This window comes from Cucumis sativus, chromosome 6 (assembly GCF_000004075.3).
Source record: "Cucumis sativus cultivar 9930 chromosome 6, Cucumber_9930_V3, whole genome shotgun sequence".
NCBI lineage: Eukaryota > Viridiplantae > Streptophyta > Magnoliopsida > Cucurbitales > Cucurbitaceae > Cucumis > Cucumis sativus.
In genome coordinates, this window is record NC_026660.2 from 13,916,025 (window position 1) to 13,936,005 (window position 19,981).

Below are 19,981 nucleotides of genomic sequence, written 5' to 3' on the forward strand. Positions count from 1 at the left end.
CTTATAACGATCATCAAATTCACAACATTCACTTCAAGAAATGTGATTGTTTCAGTCGATCAATAATGATTATTTTCATCTACCGTTATTTAAAATTTACACCATTCACTTCAGGAAAATGTTGTTTCCTTAATCGATTGATGTTTATTATTTTTCAACCAATAACTCGATATCTCATTCAACCACAAGAAGAAATTAAGATAATATTCATCAAAATACTTTTTCTCGATATTGCTACTGTTGGAGCATATCTAAAATATAAGATAATTGCTTTCTAATGATTATATTCTTAATGACTTTTCAATGTATCAAACTTTCATGATAAAAAATATTACTATTAGAATAAAATAATATATAAATTTAATATATATCAATCATGTAAAATAATATTTTTTTATTAATTATAACGAGTAGGAAAAAATGACATATCGTTAGGATGACTGTAGGAGACAATCAGAGCTCGTGTTGTTAGCGTGTTGTGAAAACGAGGCACAACCTATAGAAACCAAGAAAATATAATATTAAAATAATAATATAATATAAAATAAAATATATAAATAATAGAAATAAGAAATTTTAAAAATAAGAAAATAGTTAGGAAAATCAAAGTCTCATCATTCTCCACTTTCTCCCACTTTTTCCAATTTTTTTGGATTTCTCTTCAATCTTGGTACATCTTACAACTCCACTAAATTGTCACTATTTATAGTCATTTGACAAGCAAGAGGTGAGTTACATAGCCACCAAGGGTGACTCTCTTATAGACACATGGTATGAGTATTAGATAGTTGATGGGAAGACATGTGACTATATGGCCACAAAGCACGTTAACGAACATCTACATTTTTATATTAATATTTATCATACTTAAGATTTAAAGAGTTTTATTGTGTTTTTTTTCTTTTCCAAATTCGTTTAGATTTTAAATTTGGATAATATAAAGATGGTTTTTAAAGAAGAATTTATGTTATTTTCTTAACATGATTTCTGTGATATAACATAAATTATTATTCTTTAAAGAAATCATGTTAAGAAAATAACATAAATTCTTCTCTAAAGACCATCTTTATATTAAACTTTTATTCTAATTCAAATTTTTTCTTTTAAATTATATATATATATATATATATATATATATATATTATGGTGTGTGATAGCATGAGATAAGATAAATGTATGTTTTTTTTTTAAAAAATCCAATATTATTTAAAAGTTGAAGGATAATAATTTTGTATTCTTCCTATTCATGGAATTTTGATATTATTTAAGCATACATAATCTCTATTTATATTGCTTTTATGTCCATGTTTATGTGGGTAAAGTTGAGTTCTTTTCCATTTGGAGTCTTACCATTTTGAATTCATATAATGCTGTTTGGTTTTCCTAATCTTAGTTGTCTATGCATTATAGGTAGCGAAATAGCTTATACTATTACTATTACTTTCCTTTTCGTGGAGATTTGCTTGTATTGAATTTTATTCATCTTTCTGATGAAAATAATGGTTTATCAAAAGAAAGATATATTGGTAGTACTTTCCTATTTTATTTTTAGTTCCCAAAGTTAATGAAATGTTGTTAAGCTTTTCTGTTTTCTATTAACTTGTTATTACACGACTATGAACTTCAAACTATAGAAGGCTTGTTGCAGTCTCTAGGATTGGAAAAATATTATTTTCTTTTGAAGGCCGAGAAAGTATGTTAAAATTCTATTATTGAATATTCATTGTTATATTCATATCTTGCTCACTTTCCTACTTCATTTCTTCTTTTTGTAATGGAACTTTATTTGTGTCGACAATGCTAGTTGCTTGTTTATCTTGGTTGTTGTCATAGGTTTTTTCAGCTATTTATAAATTAAATTTTGAGCCTGACATTTGTTATGTGCACTATTATAAATTTTATACTAAGTTTATGGACAAGTTAGCTTGGGCAACTTGAAAGAAAATGCACTTGGACCGTTCTTTACATATGTACTTTGGTTGGAAATGGTGAGGATCCTTGTGTTATCTTGGTTTTTGGATGCACTTATATTTTTATTTTTTTTCTTAATGAAAACAGTTGCAGTTAAAAAAACTTGATTTTCTCTTGACCTTACATGAATTTTTGTTTTGTTTATTAAGGAATGGTTAGAAGTACATAATCATTGTCAGGCTACTGTGGATGGAACAAATGTTGGCCTCTATCAACATAATTTTGCAGACTCTCTTGATTTAGTCTTCCTCAAGTTGTAAAGTATATTTTGGTATTAGATAGCCAACTAAGCTATGTGATTGTGTAGATGGAAGCGATAGTTGAAAGTTGAAGACTGAAGGTGTTTAGAATTTCTTATTTAAGTTTTGTATTATAAACTTGTTTCATGTATTATAGTAGAATGTATATACAAATACAATATTAAGATTTCATTTTAGGTATACAAATGTAAAATAAAAAATATTGTAGTTTCTAAAATAATATTAATTTTATTGATTTGTTGTCGTGAGAAAAAAATATTTATTTACACCTACCCAATGTCGGTTTATAAAAAATGAACAATAATGCAACAATTAAATAAAAATAAATTTATAAAAATAGATCCAAAAGCAATACTTTAATGTCGGTTTAAAAAATAATTTATAAAAATAAATAAAAAAACAAGACTTTAATGTCGGTTTTAAAATGACATCAAAGGCTAACCGACACTAAAGATCTACAATAGCACCATAAAAAGACATTAATGAGGCCTTTAATGTTGTTTTTAAACTGACATTAATGAGGCCTTTAATGTCGCTTTTAAACCGACATCAATAAAAAAGGACATTAAAGGCCTTTAATAACGCTAGCATAGATGTCGGTTGCCAACCGACACTAAATGCCATTAATGTCGGTTTTAAATTTAAAGGACGAATTTCTTCTAAAATTCTTTTGAATTTTCATAAACCGAACAAAATTGAAACTATTTATAAAATATAACAAAAAAATAAATAAATAAATGAGTTATAGAGAATTGAATGATTTCGTAAATAGTTCCAGTTTTGTTGCCAAATTTAAAATACCCCTATTTTTCAATATAATCTAGAAAAAAACCTAAAAAATTTTCATAACCACTAACCACATTTAGACAGTATTGATAACAACAATTGCAAAGTTTATGAATTTTGTTGTAAATTTTGAAAATTCTAAAACTTATTTTATCAAGTTCGTGATCATGCTAGTTTATGTTAGCAAAGCTTTTCCATTAACCACAATTTTCACTAAAGAAAATCCATTTTTATAAAATTTTAATTTGAAATATATTAATTATATTAAAATTATGTACTTTTATATTTGTTGAATATCAAATTTCGACCAATTAAATTATGTCACATCATTACAACAAAAATCGTGCTAATTATGAAAATTATAAATGAATTAAGTCGAGTAATTGAAATGATTCATACCTAACAACTTAGGGTTATCAAGAAGAATAGCAAATTATGAGTTTTACTGTGAGAAAATAGCAAAAATATTTTTAAATTGCTTACATGCCTCTACCCAATAAAAAAATATAGTTGTTCACCTAAAACTCAAATATCCTATAATTGCATATGCTACATACAATTCAAACTTATGAAAAATAATTTTCCTCAAAATATAAAAATTAGAAAAATTACCATTAATGGAAAGTTCCGTCTCATGAAACCATCTGTTCATCTTCCTGTACTGCCAAACTTGGATAACATTCTTGGACGCCAAGAAAGAACATTACTTAATACGTGCTCTAGTTGCTTTATGCATTCAATAGATTTAGCATCATCAAGAACGAGATCAACTTCTTTCATTACAAATAAAGCTCCAATTTCTTTAGAAAGTATGAAAATAACTACAAGGAAGAGTTCATTAAACACCTAATTATATATAAATAGTGCTAAGCTAGGACGCCATTCATACGTGTTAGTTGCAAGATAAACACTTCCAAACATACCACACCCAATTAGCTTTTCTTTTTGCCACTGACCTTTCATCGATGAAATGTATGACTTCTCAATAACATGATGAACATTTGACGGAAGAGACTATGGATACGCTTGTGAAGAGGCCACTAACGAAACATTTGACGGAAGAGACCATTTGTTATGTATGTGGACTATTAAGTATAATTGGTATAATTAAATAATTTTTCACAAAAAAATCACCCTATTATCACTATTTTGATGGGATGTTGATATTTAAAATCAAAATATCGGTATTTTGGTAGTTTCAAATCAAAATTTAAAATTAACTTTTAAATAATAATTATGAAAAATAGATAAATGATATTATCAACATAATCCTAAAATTTTGAAATCATGTTTGCTATTATTTTGGGAAAATCAATTGATCAAAATTTTCCTAAAATAATAATTATAGGGTAAGATACAATTTTAATTTCAATTTATTATTATGTTAAATGAACGATTTTATGGAGGGATTGTTTAATGCAACATTAAAGAGTAAGGTACAACCTTAATTGAAAGTTGTTATTATATCAAATGCACGATTTTAGAGAATGATAAAATTCTAAATTAAAAAATATGAATTAAATAGTTATTACTATATATATATTATGAATTATATAAATAAATTGTTAATTACTTGATTTGAAACCTACAAATCCAAAATCCAAAACAATTGGTATAAATTACGAGCATAATTCTAGGGGATGTTGATTCAATTAGATCTATCCAAAAAATAAATATTTATTTAATATTTTTTCAAAACTAAATGATTTACAAATACATTGTATTCGTGATTCTGGATTATACTTCATCATCTTAACCGACACAACTACACTGTCTGTCGGACAAGAATGTTGCTTGCTTGTGATAATTTTTAACAATGTCAATAACATACCGGTGGGTATTCAAAAATTTGCGAACAATCCAAATATCATTTTTTTAACACAAAAGCACCTAACTACCATGTACAAGACATATCTTTGCATCGAATGTCAAACGATATGTGATTGAACCTAACTATAACAAATTCAAAACTATTGTTCACAGCCAGCAAATAAATCATTTTCTTCAGTACTGACTTAGTTCTGAACTTTACTCCCATCTTAATAGGTATTCAGCATTTGGTGAATAAAACGAATCAATATCAATAATCTCTAATAGATTATGTGAACATTGTTGCCTATTTAATTCATTATTCAAGTATGGGTATTTCCAGCTGAACCAACAGGTGCAGAATCAACAACCACAACTAAATTATTGTTAGAGAATTTCGACATAACCAACATAAGCCAATACACATTGCAGTGCCATGACATAACTCTAGATAATAAAAGTAAACGAAATCCAAAACAATCGTACAATAAAGTCAAACTTGCTGTAAAAGAAATTCGTAGACAAACACGAGCTTATTCCTAGTAGGGAATAATATTGAATATTAGTGTAATTCAAAATAAAAATCTCATAAACAAACTATTGGTACAATCAAATAATTCTTCAAGGTAAAAATCACATTATTATCACGATTTTTGTGGGATGTTGACATTTAAAATCAAAATTTGAGAATTTTGGTGGTTTCAAATCAAAGTTTAAAATGAATTTTAAAATAACATTTATGAAAAATACATAGAGGGTATTAACAATCTTATCTTAAAATTTTAAAATTATGTTTGTTATTATTTGAGAGAAATCAATCCACAATAATGATGTTTATGGATGATACAAATATTCTTAAAATAATCATATGGACGTTAAATGCATTCTAATTATAAGGAAAAATAAAATCATTTTATGGAAGGATCGTTAAATGCATAGTTATATGAAAGAATCGATAAATGTATAATTATAGAGAAAATAACAATACTAATATGAAATTGTTATATCAAATGTACAATTTTAGGAGATGATGCAATTCTAAATTTAAATTTTGGATATCTTTCCACTAAACTTTCAAATTCAACTAATAAAATAAATATTTATAAACATTAAATTTTAAGTATCCAAATTGTGTATTACGTATGATATAATAGCATGTTACTAAATACAAACCAAAACTTATGAAATGTATAATAAATAAATTATATTATGAATTATTTATTAATGAAAAAAATATATGAATTAAGTAGCTACTAATATATATATACTATGAATTATATAAATAAATTGTTAATTAGTTGATTTAAATCCTACAAGTCTCAAATTTTAGTATGGATTGAAGACATAAATTTAGTAGATGTTGATTCAATTAAATTCATCCTGAAAATAAATATTTATTTAATATATGTATAAAACTGATTGATTTGCAAATATACTGTATCTGTGATTTTGAGTTATATTTTCTCATTTTCATCTATACAAATACGTCGTACTTGCGATAAAGGAATTTTATTCTCTCTATAGAGAGGTATAATTAGCTGGAAAAAAATAAAAAAAATTAGTACATTATGCGGTTTTACTATAAATCAATTTTTTTGGAATATACTATTTTCCAATTAGTTATCCATTATTTTGCCATTCTCACTGTTAAGCTGACAGTGGAAATTTGGGTCAAGAAAGACGTTGAACCCAAGTACCATAAGGTGATTGGGTCCAAGCCCAAGCCCATTGGGCCCATATAAATCCTCTATGAAAAGAGGCTTTGCCCTTTCGTTTGATAAAGGCGAGAATGGACAATGAAGTGTTGAAGCTTTGAAGATAAGTTCCCAAGATTTAAGCTTCCAATATTCAAATATTGAAGCGTCCAAGTCTTGAAAGCCAACTCTCTCTAGCTCTAAATATTGAAGATTGAGTTTTTCAAGTTGCAAAGACTGAAACACTTAGGGGCTGTTTGGGCCCCGGGTAATTACTGTGGGCTTGGGTTATAATAACCCAAACCCACGTTTGGGGCTCGTATAATGGAAACCCTAACGCGTCTTCACTTCATCTTCCATTCGTTTTTCTCTCCGATTTACTTCCTCTCAACGCGTCTTCATCCTTCGCAACTCATCTTCATCCTTCGCAACTCGTCTTCAATCTCTGTACACTACTCGTTCTTTAAGCCGTTTAATCCTTCCAATCGAAATCATCCCCTCTCTTCAATCCTTGTAACGACATTGATTTTTCTTTCATTTCGGAAAAAACTTTTCCCTTTTTTCATCAACTCAGCTTCAACATATTCCGGTTTAGGTATGGTCGTCGTTTTCTTCTCGGTAATTTTTACTTCTTCTTCTATCTTCCTTTCTCTCCCACTCTTCGTCCTCCCAGTTTTCGTTGAAGGCTTCGCTCACCGTGTTGCTTCCGAAACAAATGGGTCTTCTGTCGGTTTTATTGATCGGCTGTGTTTTACATTTTGCCTCTGAAACCTTTGCCCTTGCATGTTCACCACTGTTATTGGTGAACATGCAATCCGACTCGGTTTTCCCCTTCCAGAAGACCTTGCCGCTTGGACTCCCACTTGTCGATCGGGTAATTTTTTTCCCTATGATTTGGACACATTCTACACTACGGATACTATCTGCATTTGGGATGTTCGAGCAAGGTATGGTCGGAGGTAAGTGGTTGGATTTCAAGTTTCTTTCTTTGCCGATGATGAGGATTAAAGTTATGCACTGTCTGAATAATTTTCTTTCTGATTAGTTCATTTCTATGCATAATTATTTGTAATCGTTTTTGTTTTTTACTTTTATTGTTTTTCATATTCGGTCATCCCAATCTGTTTACTTTCGACGTTTTTTATTACAATTGTTCCTGTAGTTTTTTGAAGTCAGTTCTGTATATGTGTATCTATGAAAAATTTTGTCTATGTGCTTCAACATATATCTCTGTCTATGTGAAAAATTTTGTTGGTTTCACTTTGTAATCTGAACATATTTTGTACCACTTTTTAATATTATCCCTCATAAATATGTTGACATATTTATTTCATTTGGCACTTTGACTAACTATGTTCACACTGCCTATTTACTTGCAATCAATATGACTTCTGAATTTGCATATGACTTCTGAATTTGCTTTGCTGACTAGTCTTCTCTCTTTACTTGTGTTCTGTTTCTTTCTCTTTATTTCTAAGCAAATCTCATTCATCCATCCATTAAACTGCACTGTCTGTGTTCATTTCATTTTTTGGTTATTTATTTGTCTACTCATAGCTTATCTTTATCTTAGTTGTAGGTTTTGACCATTTGCTTCCCTTTTCTGTACACTTCTGTAATTTGCAGATATTCATATTTTATTTTTTTTTGGTTTGAGTGAATAAAGGCATACTTATTCACCCTCTAACCCTCTATATATACCACTCCCTTTGTTGTATTTTATTGTGTTGTTTTCCTTGCTTTCTCATTTGTGCTTTCTTTATTTGGTATGTAACTTAACTTTGTTTTCCTTCTTTTCAACTTCTATTTCGACTTCTTTTTTCTTTTGCCATATCAATGTTAAGTAGATTCTGTTATGTTTAAAGCATATTTGTGTCGATGTTTTATGCTTATTTGGTTGCATTTGTATAGCTATATATGTTTTTGCTGCACATCCAATTGTAATAGTTGATCCAGTTCGTTACACCGAACGGATTCAGTTCCTTTGAGGCACAACGCTTTTTTAAATAACACGGCCTAAATTGCTCATTCATTTTAATCAATCTTCTTTTTTCAATTTCACCTTGACATTCGTCCAAACAATACGGTACGTAATCGATACACCTCATCCTTATACTATTTGTACTTGTACTTTTCTTATGTCGGTACACTAATTTCATTTCTTTATTTGCAGGATATCTGACTTCCTACTTCGTTCGTTAGAGGTACGAGGCATTGGCGCTTTATATTGTACTACTTTATTTTCAAGTATTGTCAGTTAATACTTTTGCATTCTTCCATATTGTACTTCGGACTTTAGTCAGCATATTTGGTAATAAAGAATTCTATTTTTTTTTTTTTCATGATTCCAAATGTAACTGTAATTTTTTACTTGAAAATTTGTTTCGGTTTAAAAAAAGGTCTTCATTTTAAAAAAAATTCGTACACAAAGTGTATACCCACACAACCATATCAGTAGTATGAAACTGGAAATCACAATGTATCTATTCAAATTGAAAAAGTTATTTTTGCAATAAGTATTTTAAAAAAATTGCATAAAAAATGCTATTTTTGGTTGACAAAGCCTATTGTGAACATCAAATGTCATTTTCTAGAATTTTATTACATTTTTTTTTCGTACCAAGGTTATGTAATTTTACCATCAATTTCATTTTGAGAAAACGTGTATAATTTGTTATAAAATAAATACAATGACATCAACATTTGTAAAAAGAATACATTTCCAACTGAAAATAAACAAAATTTTCACGGGCATTTGTAAGCAATTGTAAACAAATACATTTCCAACCGAAAATTTTCAAGGGCATTTGTAAGCAATTGAAAGCCTTTTTTCAAAATTTGGAAGAAACAATTTTTAAAAAAAAGATAAAGAGAAAATATGGCTGAAACAAATTTTAAAATAAAAGGAAAAATAATAACACTTTCGATATTTGAAACAAATTTTAAAATAAAAGGAAAAATAATAACACTTTCGATATTAGCCAACTAATAGACCACATCGTACTTCTTTTTCAAAAAATAGCCAACTGTTTTCTTTCGATATTAGCCACACTTTTTAAACTGAACAACATAAATCTGGAACAGTTTGTTTTGGTTTACGGTTCGAACATACTCATACTAGTAACATATTGTTGATCCATAAGTTCATTTTACATAATTATATGTTAGAAGTACATAAATATTTATATTAATGTATGCATTTAAGGTATACTAGCATTACATTGCTAAAAGTAGATCGTGAGGTTCGTAGGCGCTACCCTGAAATGGATAACCAAAACATTCGCACTATACTAACTGTCTTCACATCCACCCACAATCAGTTAATACTGCTATTGGATGCACTAATGAATGACAATAAGCGGGTGACCCATATACTGTACGAATTTAGGCATCAAATTAGACAACTTTCATACTTCTGTATGATACACTCCTCCGACCTCGTTTGTCGTGAAAGTACCAGAATGGACAGACGAACTTTTTCCATTTTATGTCACTTACTGAGGACGATTGTTGGTCTGACGTCGACCGAAATCGTCGATGTCGAGGAGATGGCCCACGATGTGAAGCATAGAGTCATCCAGCAGGATTTCGTGCGATCAGGAGAGACTGTTTCCCGTCACTTTAACCTCGTACTATTTGCGGTGTTGCGATTGCACAATGAGTTGTTAAAGAAACCCCAGTCAGTGACTACTACATGCACTGATTCACGATGGAGTTGCTTCGAGGTTCACATATTACTATATCATGTTACTTATCAATCACCACGTCCAGTGACTAACTGGATGGTATTTCATTCTGCAGAACTGCCTTGGGGCATTGGATGACACGTACATCAAGGTGAACGTGCCGCAAACCGATAGGCCTAGGTATAGAACACGTAAGAGAGAAGTTGCCACAAACGTCCTCGGTGTGTGTGATACGAAAGGCGACTTCGTCTTCGTATTGGCTGGTTGTGAAGGATCCGCAATGGGCTGCATGTTCGACTTCGTTTCGCGCATTCTTCGAGATGCTATTGCACGATCAAACGGGCTGCATGTTCCTTAGGGTAATCAAATGTTTTATGCCTCGAACATATACTTCCTACAACGTCAATCAAATTAGTTCGATCTGACGCATTCGTCATAGGTTATTACTATCTATGCGACGCCGGATATCCTAATGCAGAGGGATTTCTAGCTTCCTATAGAGGACAAAGATACCACTTGCAAGAGTGGCGAGGAGCGGGAAATGCCTCTGCCACTGCGAAAGAGTACTTCAACATGAAACATTCTGCCGCTAGGAATGTTATTGAACGAGCGTTCGGGTTGTTGAAGGGTCGATGGGCAATCCTTCGCGGCAAATCGTACTATCCCGTGTAAATTCAATGTCGAACAATTCTAATGTGTTGTCTACTACACAATCTCATCAACCGCGAGATGACGAATGTCGATTTCGTTGACGACGTTGACGAAGGAGACTCCACGTACGCCACGATTGGAGATGATGACATTCAGTTCATGGAGAAATCAAACGAATGGACGCAGTGGAGGGATGATTTGGTCGCATAGATGTTCAATGAATGGCAGTTGCGTAACGAATAGGCTTTCGTGTCGATTTTGTATTCCTGTACTTGTATTTAGTTAGTATTGAGTGTGTCTTCCTGTACGCTTAAATGTATGCATGCAGTATGAAAAACGAATTTGACAATTTTGCCTTCTTGTGTATTTTAATAATTATTCCTTCCTGTTTATTGAAGATACTTAAACAAATGCATGGTTGTATGGTTGTTAGTATGACAAGTTCATCACGTGCTCCTAAGCATGTATGGACGAAGGAGGAGGAGGCAACCCTCGTCGAGTGTATGGTCAAGTTGGTGTCTGCTGGTAGATGGAAGTCAGACAATGGCACATTCAGACCTGGGTATCTGGCACAACTTCTGCGAATGATGGTTGTGAAGTTGCCGGGATGCAATGTACATGCGACCACAGTGATCGACTACCGCATAAAGACGTTGAAGCGCTCATACCAGGCAATCGCAGAAATGCGTGGCCCGTCATGCAGTGGGTTTGGTTGGAATGACGATGCGAAGTGCATCATTGCTGAGAAGGAGTTTTTTGACAACTGGGTCAGGGTATGTGAAAAGTATAATTGTACACTGATATAATTTTTACTTCAATATGAAACAAGTCTAATATTTGATTTTTCTTTCCTATGCAGAGTCATCCTGCAGCGAAGGGGCTGCTAAATAAGCCTTTCCCATATTACGACAAGTTCGCGTATGTATTCGGGAAAGATCGTGCAATGGGCGCCCATGTAGAGACCTTTGCCGATGTCGGATCCAACGTTCCTCCTGGGTTTGAGGAATTTCCTCCCGTGGATCAGAATGATATGGAAATTCCTTCCATGTCCAGCCATAGGTTTAACATGTCACAAGACGACATCACACGACCAAGTCGAGGAATCGATAGTAGGACGACTTCAAGTGGCTCAAAGTGTAGGCGAGGAGGGCAAACTTCGAAAACAGCTGATGTGATTAAGGATGCCATGGCTCTTCAAACTGACCAGTTGAGACTCATTGCAGAGTGGCCGCGGTTGGCACTGGAGGATGAAAGTAGAGTCCGTAGAGAGGTGGTTCGCGCATTGCGTGCCATACCTGAGCTCAGTAGGTTGGATAGGGCGCAATGTAATTGAATACTAATGAACAATTTAACGGACATGAAGGGTTTCCTCTAACTGTCAGATGATGAGAAGCTTGACTACTGCACGGTGCTCATACGAGGCGCTAGCTGATTGTTTGTTTTACTTCCATCTTCGTATTCTTATGTTTTTTGTTTATGTTTGTACCTGTTAACTGCTTTTGATTGGTGTTTTCGAATGATATTGCTAGTCATTTGTTTTTGTTTTCATACATTTGAACTAGTAAAATGAATGTGACGTAATTTAATTTTCGTCTTCAAAATTTCAAAATAATTCAATTTGACCATTGCATTTTAAATATGAATTTCTAAAAAAAATTAATTAAACAATAAATATATCACATCACTACCAATACAACACTTTCCCCAAACACATCTTATCATAAAACTATCATAATACTAATCACATAATCCTTCCCCCAAACACATCTTATCATAACACTATCATAACAGTACTCACATAACTCTTCCCCCAAACAACTTTTATCATAAAACTAGTTTTATCATAACACTAGTTTATCATAACCCTAACCCTTCCATAACTCAACCCTTCCCCTAAATGGCCCCTTAAGTTTCAAAGAGACTGAAGATCTGAATTATTTGAAGCTTTAAAGATCAATGATATCAACAAACTATGTATCTTAAACAACCTATAAGCTGAAGATTCAATCTCCTCAACAATCCAAGTCAATCAACAAGTCAAAGAACGATCCAATTAAAAAAGATTAACAAGCTCAAAGGTCGATCATCCAAGAAGATCAAAAAGTGAAATGCCAATCATCCAAGAAGACAAATAAGTCCAAAGGTCAATCATTTTAATATATTTTCTAAAAAATGAAAATTTTCAAAAACTTGTTAAATTTGTCAAATAATTACAAATATGATTAAATTTGTTAAAACCTATCAACATTAGCTACGTAATTATCATTTATAGACTTTACTATATTTGAAATTATTTAAAAATGTTATATACCTTATTATTATTCATACAATTACAAATACTTCAAACTTTAAATTGAATGCTCCTTGTTCATTTTCTTTCTTTGTGAAAAGATATTTTTAAGTATAACTTGGAGCGGTGGAATTTAGTTCGAGACGTATTGTCTTTGGAACATACATATGTCATTATGCTAAAAACTAAATAGCCATCCAACATAATATAAATTATGATTTTTTTTTGTGCAAAGGTATTTAATTCTATGTAGGGTTAGGGTGGGTGAATCGAACTTCATTCATTTTCTAGAGCTTTTGAATTTTTTTCAAATATATAAATTAAACTAAAATATTTACAAATAAATAGAGTAAAATTTTATGGTCTAATCTATTTAGAATCAACTGTGCCCTTATCTGAAGAGCATATTCTACCCGCTTTCTGTTACCCTAAACCCTAATTTGCAAGACACCCAAATGCAGTAAGTAGTACAGATGAGACTCAATTTAGCTTAAACTTTGCCATTGATCTTATCGCTAAACTTATTTTCAACTCTTTTAAACTATCAAACTAAACTCAAAATGAAACCGTAGTCAACCTTAAATGTCAAATGTGTTAAATAACTTTGAAAAAGAGATAAGTTAAATGTCCTTTAGCTACATCAAAAGTACTTAACTAGACGTCTAACTAGAGCATAAAAACGGTAAGAATACAATACACTTTGTTAACCCAGTTCGACAAATGTTGCCTACATCTGGAGAACTTCTCTGCTCGGATAAGGAATGTTATTGAGATTCTCAATATGTAACTTGTCATATGGGTTACATTAAATAGTCATATCATAACTAAATATTAATCTCAGGTTCCCCTGAAGTGTTCCTGAATCTCTTTGAAGACTGATTCAGGCTCCTTCTGAATTTTAGAGTTGATCTCTCAACTCCATGATCTTCTTATCGACATGCTACCAAGACCAGTATAGGCTCCCCCTGGTTTATAGAATTTGATCCCTCAATTCTGCGATCTTCACAAGCCCCCTGGCTTTTAGAATTGATCCCTCAATTCTGCTGTCTTCTTGTCGACATATTCCTCATCAATCTATCCACTTCGTTATCTTCTTCGTAAGTTATTTAAAAACCTGTAATCTATGATGAATATATTAGAAATAAATATACATGAAGTCGTTCACCTTTTTTCCGTCTCTTCTTGGCAAGTTATCCGGTATATTGTTCACCGTCGCTCTTCTTTTTCGCATAACAACCCTTAAACGTAAACGACACTTAATATATCTTGTTCAAAAAATCTCTTCTCCATAAAATATGGAACTAACCTTATTAAGATTCCTTCATAGTAGGAGCCTCTAAAACAAAATTTTATTTATTTGAAAAAGATTGTAATCTATTTGCCAAAATATCTTAACAAACTTAACCAAAACGTACACTTTATTAATAACAGGCTTCTTAAGAATATACAATTACAACACTTTGACCAAACATAATTAACAACTTTTAAACGCCTGGTGACTTTCTCAACTCGTTGCAAGCCCTTCAACCTTATTTTCTACTTGGCCTAAATGTCTGTTCTTGGAAGATGAAAATTTCAAAACGTAAGTCTAAAAGACTTAGTGGAGTTTTATGAAATCCTTTTCGCAAATGCATTTGATCAATCATTTTCATCAAATCATAAACTTCAACACAAATTAGTTTATCAATAAACACTTCATTTCGGAAAACATATCAAAACGTATGTAATTATTTGTACAATAAAGTTAGATCAACATGCAAATCACATAAATATTCATTTCATATAAACACCCATTAGTCAATTATTCTTTTCGCCAAGGATCCCGAAACGTTTTCTACGTTTGGTCTCATTACCTCGCATTTAGACTATTGTATCAATAGTATCCGAGAACATACAGATTTGTTCTTGTTACTCAGACCGCTAAGCTTTATACGCTCTTTAATTTCAACGCATAAGTCAGCTTCTTATCACCATGTAGCCTCATACATCTCATAGTGGCCTTGACTCTTTATTTGCACATAAAAGTTAGCATCATGTCAAGGAAACAACTAATTTGTTTGAAAACCATTTTATAGTATTGAAATCATAATCATCAAATCAAGTTTTAACATTATAAATCATGCTTGAAAACATAGAGGGTCCGTTTGGATTGCCTTTGAAAAAAAAATATTTTTTTAAGAATATATTTTTTGTAAAACCTTTTTTGTAAAATGAGTTGAAAATCTAAACACTTATATGTTTGGTTTGATTTATTTATAAACGTTTATATGAAAAATGTGTTTGGTTTGTCCTATACTAATAATGTTTTATACGTAGGTTAAATTACCACAAAAGACTATTAAACATTATAAATTAATTTCATAACAAAATACACACATTTTAAATATTTCTTAAAATTAATCGCATGTTATCTTGAAATTGTTGATTTTTTAAATACTTGAAACTAAATATTAATTTTGTTATTATTATTATTATTATTATTATTATTATTATTATTATTATTTTGCACAATTCAATTTTAAAAGCACAAATATCTTGAAATGTAAATACATAACTGTATAAAAAAAATTAATTGATTTCCAACAACAAAATATAAATAAGATAAATAACGTTCTTATATCATTTTCATTTCACGAACCGAATTATCATGTTCTTCATTGACATCCTAACGATATCTTTCATAGATGTTAAGGCGAATTAGATTTGACTCAAAGAGTAGCATTTGCAAATCTTTATATTTAAATGTATAAAAATACAAATCGACAAAATATTCAAAGTATTTAAAAGAAGAAAAAAAAAACGACGGAGTGAAAAATAGATAGTAAAAAGGAATATAATAAATAGAGGGAGAAATTCATATTTGGAAGGAATTTCTCATTAAACAACTAATAAACATTTATTCTAAAATTTGGTTGAATGTATTTCCTCTAAAATAAACATTTATTCATAATCTCATTTTTTCAAAATTTATTTTAAACAAATACTAAACACCTCAATTTATCTTAAAATGAATTATTTTAAAAATTAAATACTCCAAAAATCAATCCAAATACACCCAGAAACTTTTCATAGAAATTTCTTTTGAAACACTTCTGTAACGACCCAACTTTTCTAAGTAAGTCGAGGTCATTAATTTTTTTTGACAAAAGACTTTGATTAATACAAAATGAAACGTAAGCCAATTTAAAAACTTTAAGTCAGACCTGATTTTCAAATATTCAAGAAAACATAAAAATAATACTATTTACAAATAAACGTTTGTAAACTAAGTTTTAATAAATCTTAAACCTCACAAGAAACCATAAGCGGAAGCAAATAAACACGTTTCCTATGGCAATCACGCTTCCTTCATGCCTCTCGCCGGTTTGCCACCTTTATTACCTTTGCCTGAAAATTAAACATAAGAAGGATAAGTATTAAAAATAGTCAGTAGGAGACCCTCTACTGGTCCCGTCAGGGGAAAATAAATTGTTAACGTTCTATTGGGACACCCTGTACAGCCGCAGTCTTGTGATCCCGTAGGATGCACATCTCAGTCTAACGCCCCGAGGGACGTACATATCAGTCTAGTGTTCTGGAGAAACACATATCAGTCTAATGCTCTCGAATGTGTAGAATAAATTGGTGATCCCGTGGGACACCTACAAGGCACACATCCCAATAAAAGCTAACAATTTTCCCCTCATTCCATTGAATCCATCTTTCAGTTACTTCAAAACATAAGGTTCTTTCTCTCAACGTCCTAACAGTCAACTTATCTCACTTTAGTCATATGTCTGTCAATAATATACTAATACGTCAGTCAATCAAACTATACAGTCAATACACCCCTCAGTTCACCAGCACACAGTCAAGTAACATACACACAGTCTAAACGACAATCACAAGTTCACATATGCATCTCATACAAACACAATCTACAATTTTCGTCTTGTCCACATCCATACACATATATATATATTCCAAGACAATCACAATATGCATTCAACACTAAGTTTACTTCAATCCATATGTGTATATATATATTTTCAGTCAATCCACAGTATACATTCAACACCGAATCTACATCCATACGTGTATTCAGTCAGAGATAATCACACAGACATACAATTTACAATCATAAGTGAGTCCGGTAGAAAATCCCTTACCTCGATTTTTATGTAAAATTCCTTGGTCGAACTAATTTCAACAAACAAACCCCAAAGAGTAAAGAATCGAACTCCAACAAAGCTTAAGGCGTAACTCAAGGACACTAACTCCAAATCATCGATGTCGCCTTCAAGAACAAAGATCAATTCAACCAATTAAACAACATCACATCTTGATGCATTTACAAATCAACAATCTCATCCTTACCAATATCTTGTAACAAGACTTTGACAATAGACGTTAAATAGAAGTTGCCGCAGGATCTACACAAAAGAAATCGTGCAAAACACTTCTGCACGCGAACCGGTCCGCCATTCGTAAATGGGACAGCGGGTATCGACGAAGGCAGAACGGTTCGGACGTTCAACAGCAGTTACGCGCGGACGGGAGTAGCCCGGCAACGTAGCCGAACTCGTGCGATGCGGCGTGACCTGCGTCGACGAGGCTGTTCGTGAAAGAGGCGTGCGATTTGCTTCGCGAACGGAGATAGAGACAGCAGCTGGGCTTGGCTTCGACGGAGACAGAGCAACGGCGCGGAGACAGAGGTGCGCGGCGCTGGGCAGAGGTCACGCGGTGGCCGACGGTTGCAGCGGCAGTTTTGAATCGAAGAAGAAAAGAAAGGGTGGCGGTTGGGTTCGGCTTCGGTGAACGGCGACAGAAACAGACGAACCCGGTGGACGGCTCGGTCTGGCGGTGCAGATCTGGACGACTGCCGCAAGGTGACGCGTACGGCTTGCTTCGCGAACTGGCCGACGGTTGCAGCGACGTTCGGCTGGGTTTGGACGGAACGGAGAGAAGAAGAGAAGAAGCGCGGCGGTTGCTGCGAACGGGAAGGAAGAAGAAGAGAGAAAAGAAAAGAAAAAGGAAAAAAATAAAGAAATTTTCTTTTTCTTTTCTTTTTATTTAAATTAAATATTAAAATAAATAAAAAAATATAAAGAAAAAGAATATATATATATATATATATATATATATATATATATATATATATATATATATCTTTCGGGCATTACAACTTCTCATCTGAATTCTTGTACGCGAGTGTTACTTCAAAATGTGTTTGCTTATCCAAAACGCAAATTTTCAAAACATTTAACGAAAATGTTCTTATACTTAAATTAAAAACATGTCTCACACTTTCACTCTAGTTCAAAGCCACTTTTTAATTGGACTATTATGTATTGGTTGATGTATATAGATAGTGGTTTATCATGAATAGATTGAAATAGATTGAAATATTTTGCTATATTTGTTATTTTTTTTGCAGTTCTCTAGTCTAAAATAAATTTTAAATATAATTAATTAAAATATTTACGAGTATAACCAAAATATGATTGATAGATATATGGTGATAGTATTTTTTCTTTTTCATATATTAGTTTGTTTGATATCAACCTTGAAATTTAATTTTGGCCCAAAAATGGAGTAATGATTTGTCAAAAGAATCTGCTTCTTGATGATCAAAATTTGACGATATTAAAAGTTCATATAGGAATGATTTGTTAGAAAAATGGTATGTTTTACAAATGACTTATGACTTGATAAAGAGTTACAAACACTATCAAGCTTTTGCTCGTGGTCATTTCTAAATCTTTAAGGTAATCTTGAGTTGACATTTGTATTTTGTTTAGCTTGTTTGGGTAGAAAATGAAAAGTTCAAACTCAACGTTGTGACTCTGTGGGGATGAATCGTGATCATTTAGGGTCCATTTAGTGATGTTTTCGTTTTTTATTTTTTTTGTTTATGTTTTCATTTTTTAAGAAATAGATGTGTTTGGTAACATTCCTAGCTTTTCATTCTAAAAAAAAGTAAAAACGTTCTTCATTTTATAAAGAATTATTGAAAAAACAATAGTTTCTCAATTATTTTTATTGGTTTTTTTTCAATTATTTTTATTGGTTTCATTTTCATTTTTTTCAATTATTTAATCGGTTTTCTTTTTCCTTTTTCTCAATCATTTTTATTGGTTTATTTTTATTTTTTCTCAATCATTTTTATTGGTTTCCTTTTTCTGTTTCTCAATTATTGTTATCAGTTTTCTTTTCCTTTATCTTAGTTATTTTTAGGGACATTTGCAAAAATGACAAAATAAGTTATAATAATTAAGTCTATATCACACACATTTTATTATTTGCGAAAATGACAAAAAATGAAGTCTAGCTCACACATCAAGAGGTAAAATGTCACAAATGCCCACGTTGCTAATACACGTTTGATACACCTTATACACGTCTAATACACCTAATACACCAATTGATACACTCGATAAATTTGATTGATACACTTGATGCACCTGATACTCTTTGATATACTCGATACCGAAACATTACTAATATATGTTTGATACACCTAATACACTGCAAATACATTTTGTATTATTTTCACTTATACAATTGATTGATTAAATGCACTTGATATGCTTAAAGTCCTATTTATACATTTGATATACTATTGACATACACTTGTAAACTCGATTCATATACTTGATATTCTTTAACAATATATTGTTGATATACTTGATAATGATACAGTGAGTTACATCATTCATAAAATTAACCAAATCATCAAGAAATTTATAAAATATTCTTGACGTTTTTAAAACGTCAAGACTATTCTAAAAATCGTTGACGTTTTGAAAAACGTCAAGAATATTTTTAAAAATTATTTCGTAAAACGACGACGTT

General features: G+C 31.4%; 1 protein-coding gene and 2 long non-coding RNA genes across 5 annotated transcripts; 1 reads left to right on the forward strand and 2 right to left on the reverse strand.

Annotated features, from left to right (window-relative positions):
* Positions 1-379: 379 nt before the first annotated feature.
* On the reverse strand, positions 380-4,047 carry LOC116404775. Its single transcript, XR_004217849.1, has 2 exons — positions 3,630-4,047; positions 380-496 (listed from the first exon to the last, which is right to left on the reverse strand). It is a non-coding gene; the product is annotated as an uncharacterized LOC116404775 (long non-coding RNA).
* A 2,785-nt stretch (positions 4,048-6,832) lies between these two features.
* Positions 6,833-12,407, forward strand: LOC116404426. Of its 3 annotated transcripts, none has more exons than XM_031886798.1 (4): positions 6,833-8,606; positions 8,694-8,724; positions 11,291-11,630; positions 11,717-12,407. In XM_031886798.1, the coding sequence occupies exons 3-4, from the start codon at positions 11,292-11,294 to the stop codon at positions 12,188-12,190; spliced, it is 813 nt and encodes a 270-aa protein (XP_031742658.1). In that variant the 5' UTR covers positions 6,833-8,606; positions 8,694-8,724; position 11,291; the 3' UTR covers positions 12,191-12,407. The 3 variants fall into 3 exon arrangements, with proteins under 3 accessions (XP_031742658.1, XP_031742659.1, XP_031742657.1); XM_031886799.1 differs by having other exon boundaries at positions 6,833-7,479; XM_031886797.1 differs by having other exon boundaries at positions 7,948-8,724.
* Positions 12,408-16,481: 4,074 nt separating this feature from the next.
* Positions 16,482-18,158, reverse strand: LOC116404430. Its single transcript, XR_004217274.1, has 3 exons — positions 17,504-18,158; positions 17,296-17,423; positions 16,482-16,534 (listed from the first exon to the last, which is right to left on the reverse strand). It is a non-coding gene; the product is annotated as an uncharacterized LOC116404430 (long non-coding RNA).
* Positions 18,159-19,981: the final 1,823 nt, after the last annotated feature.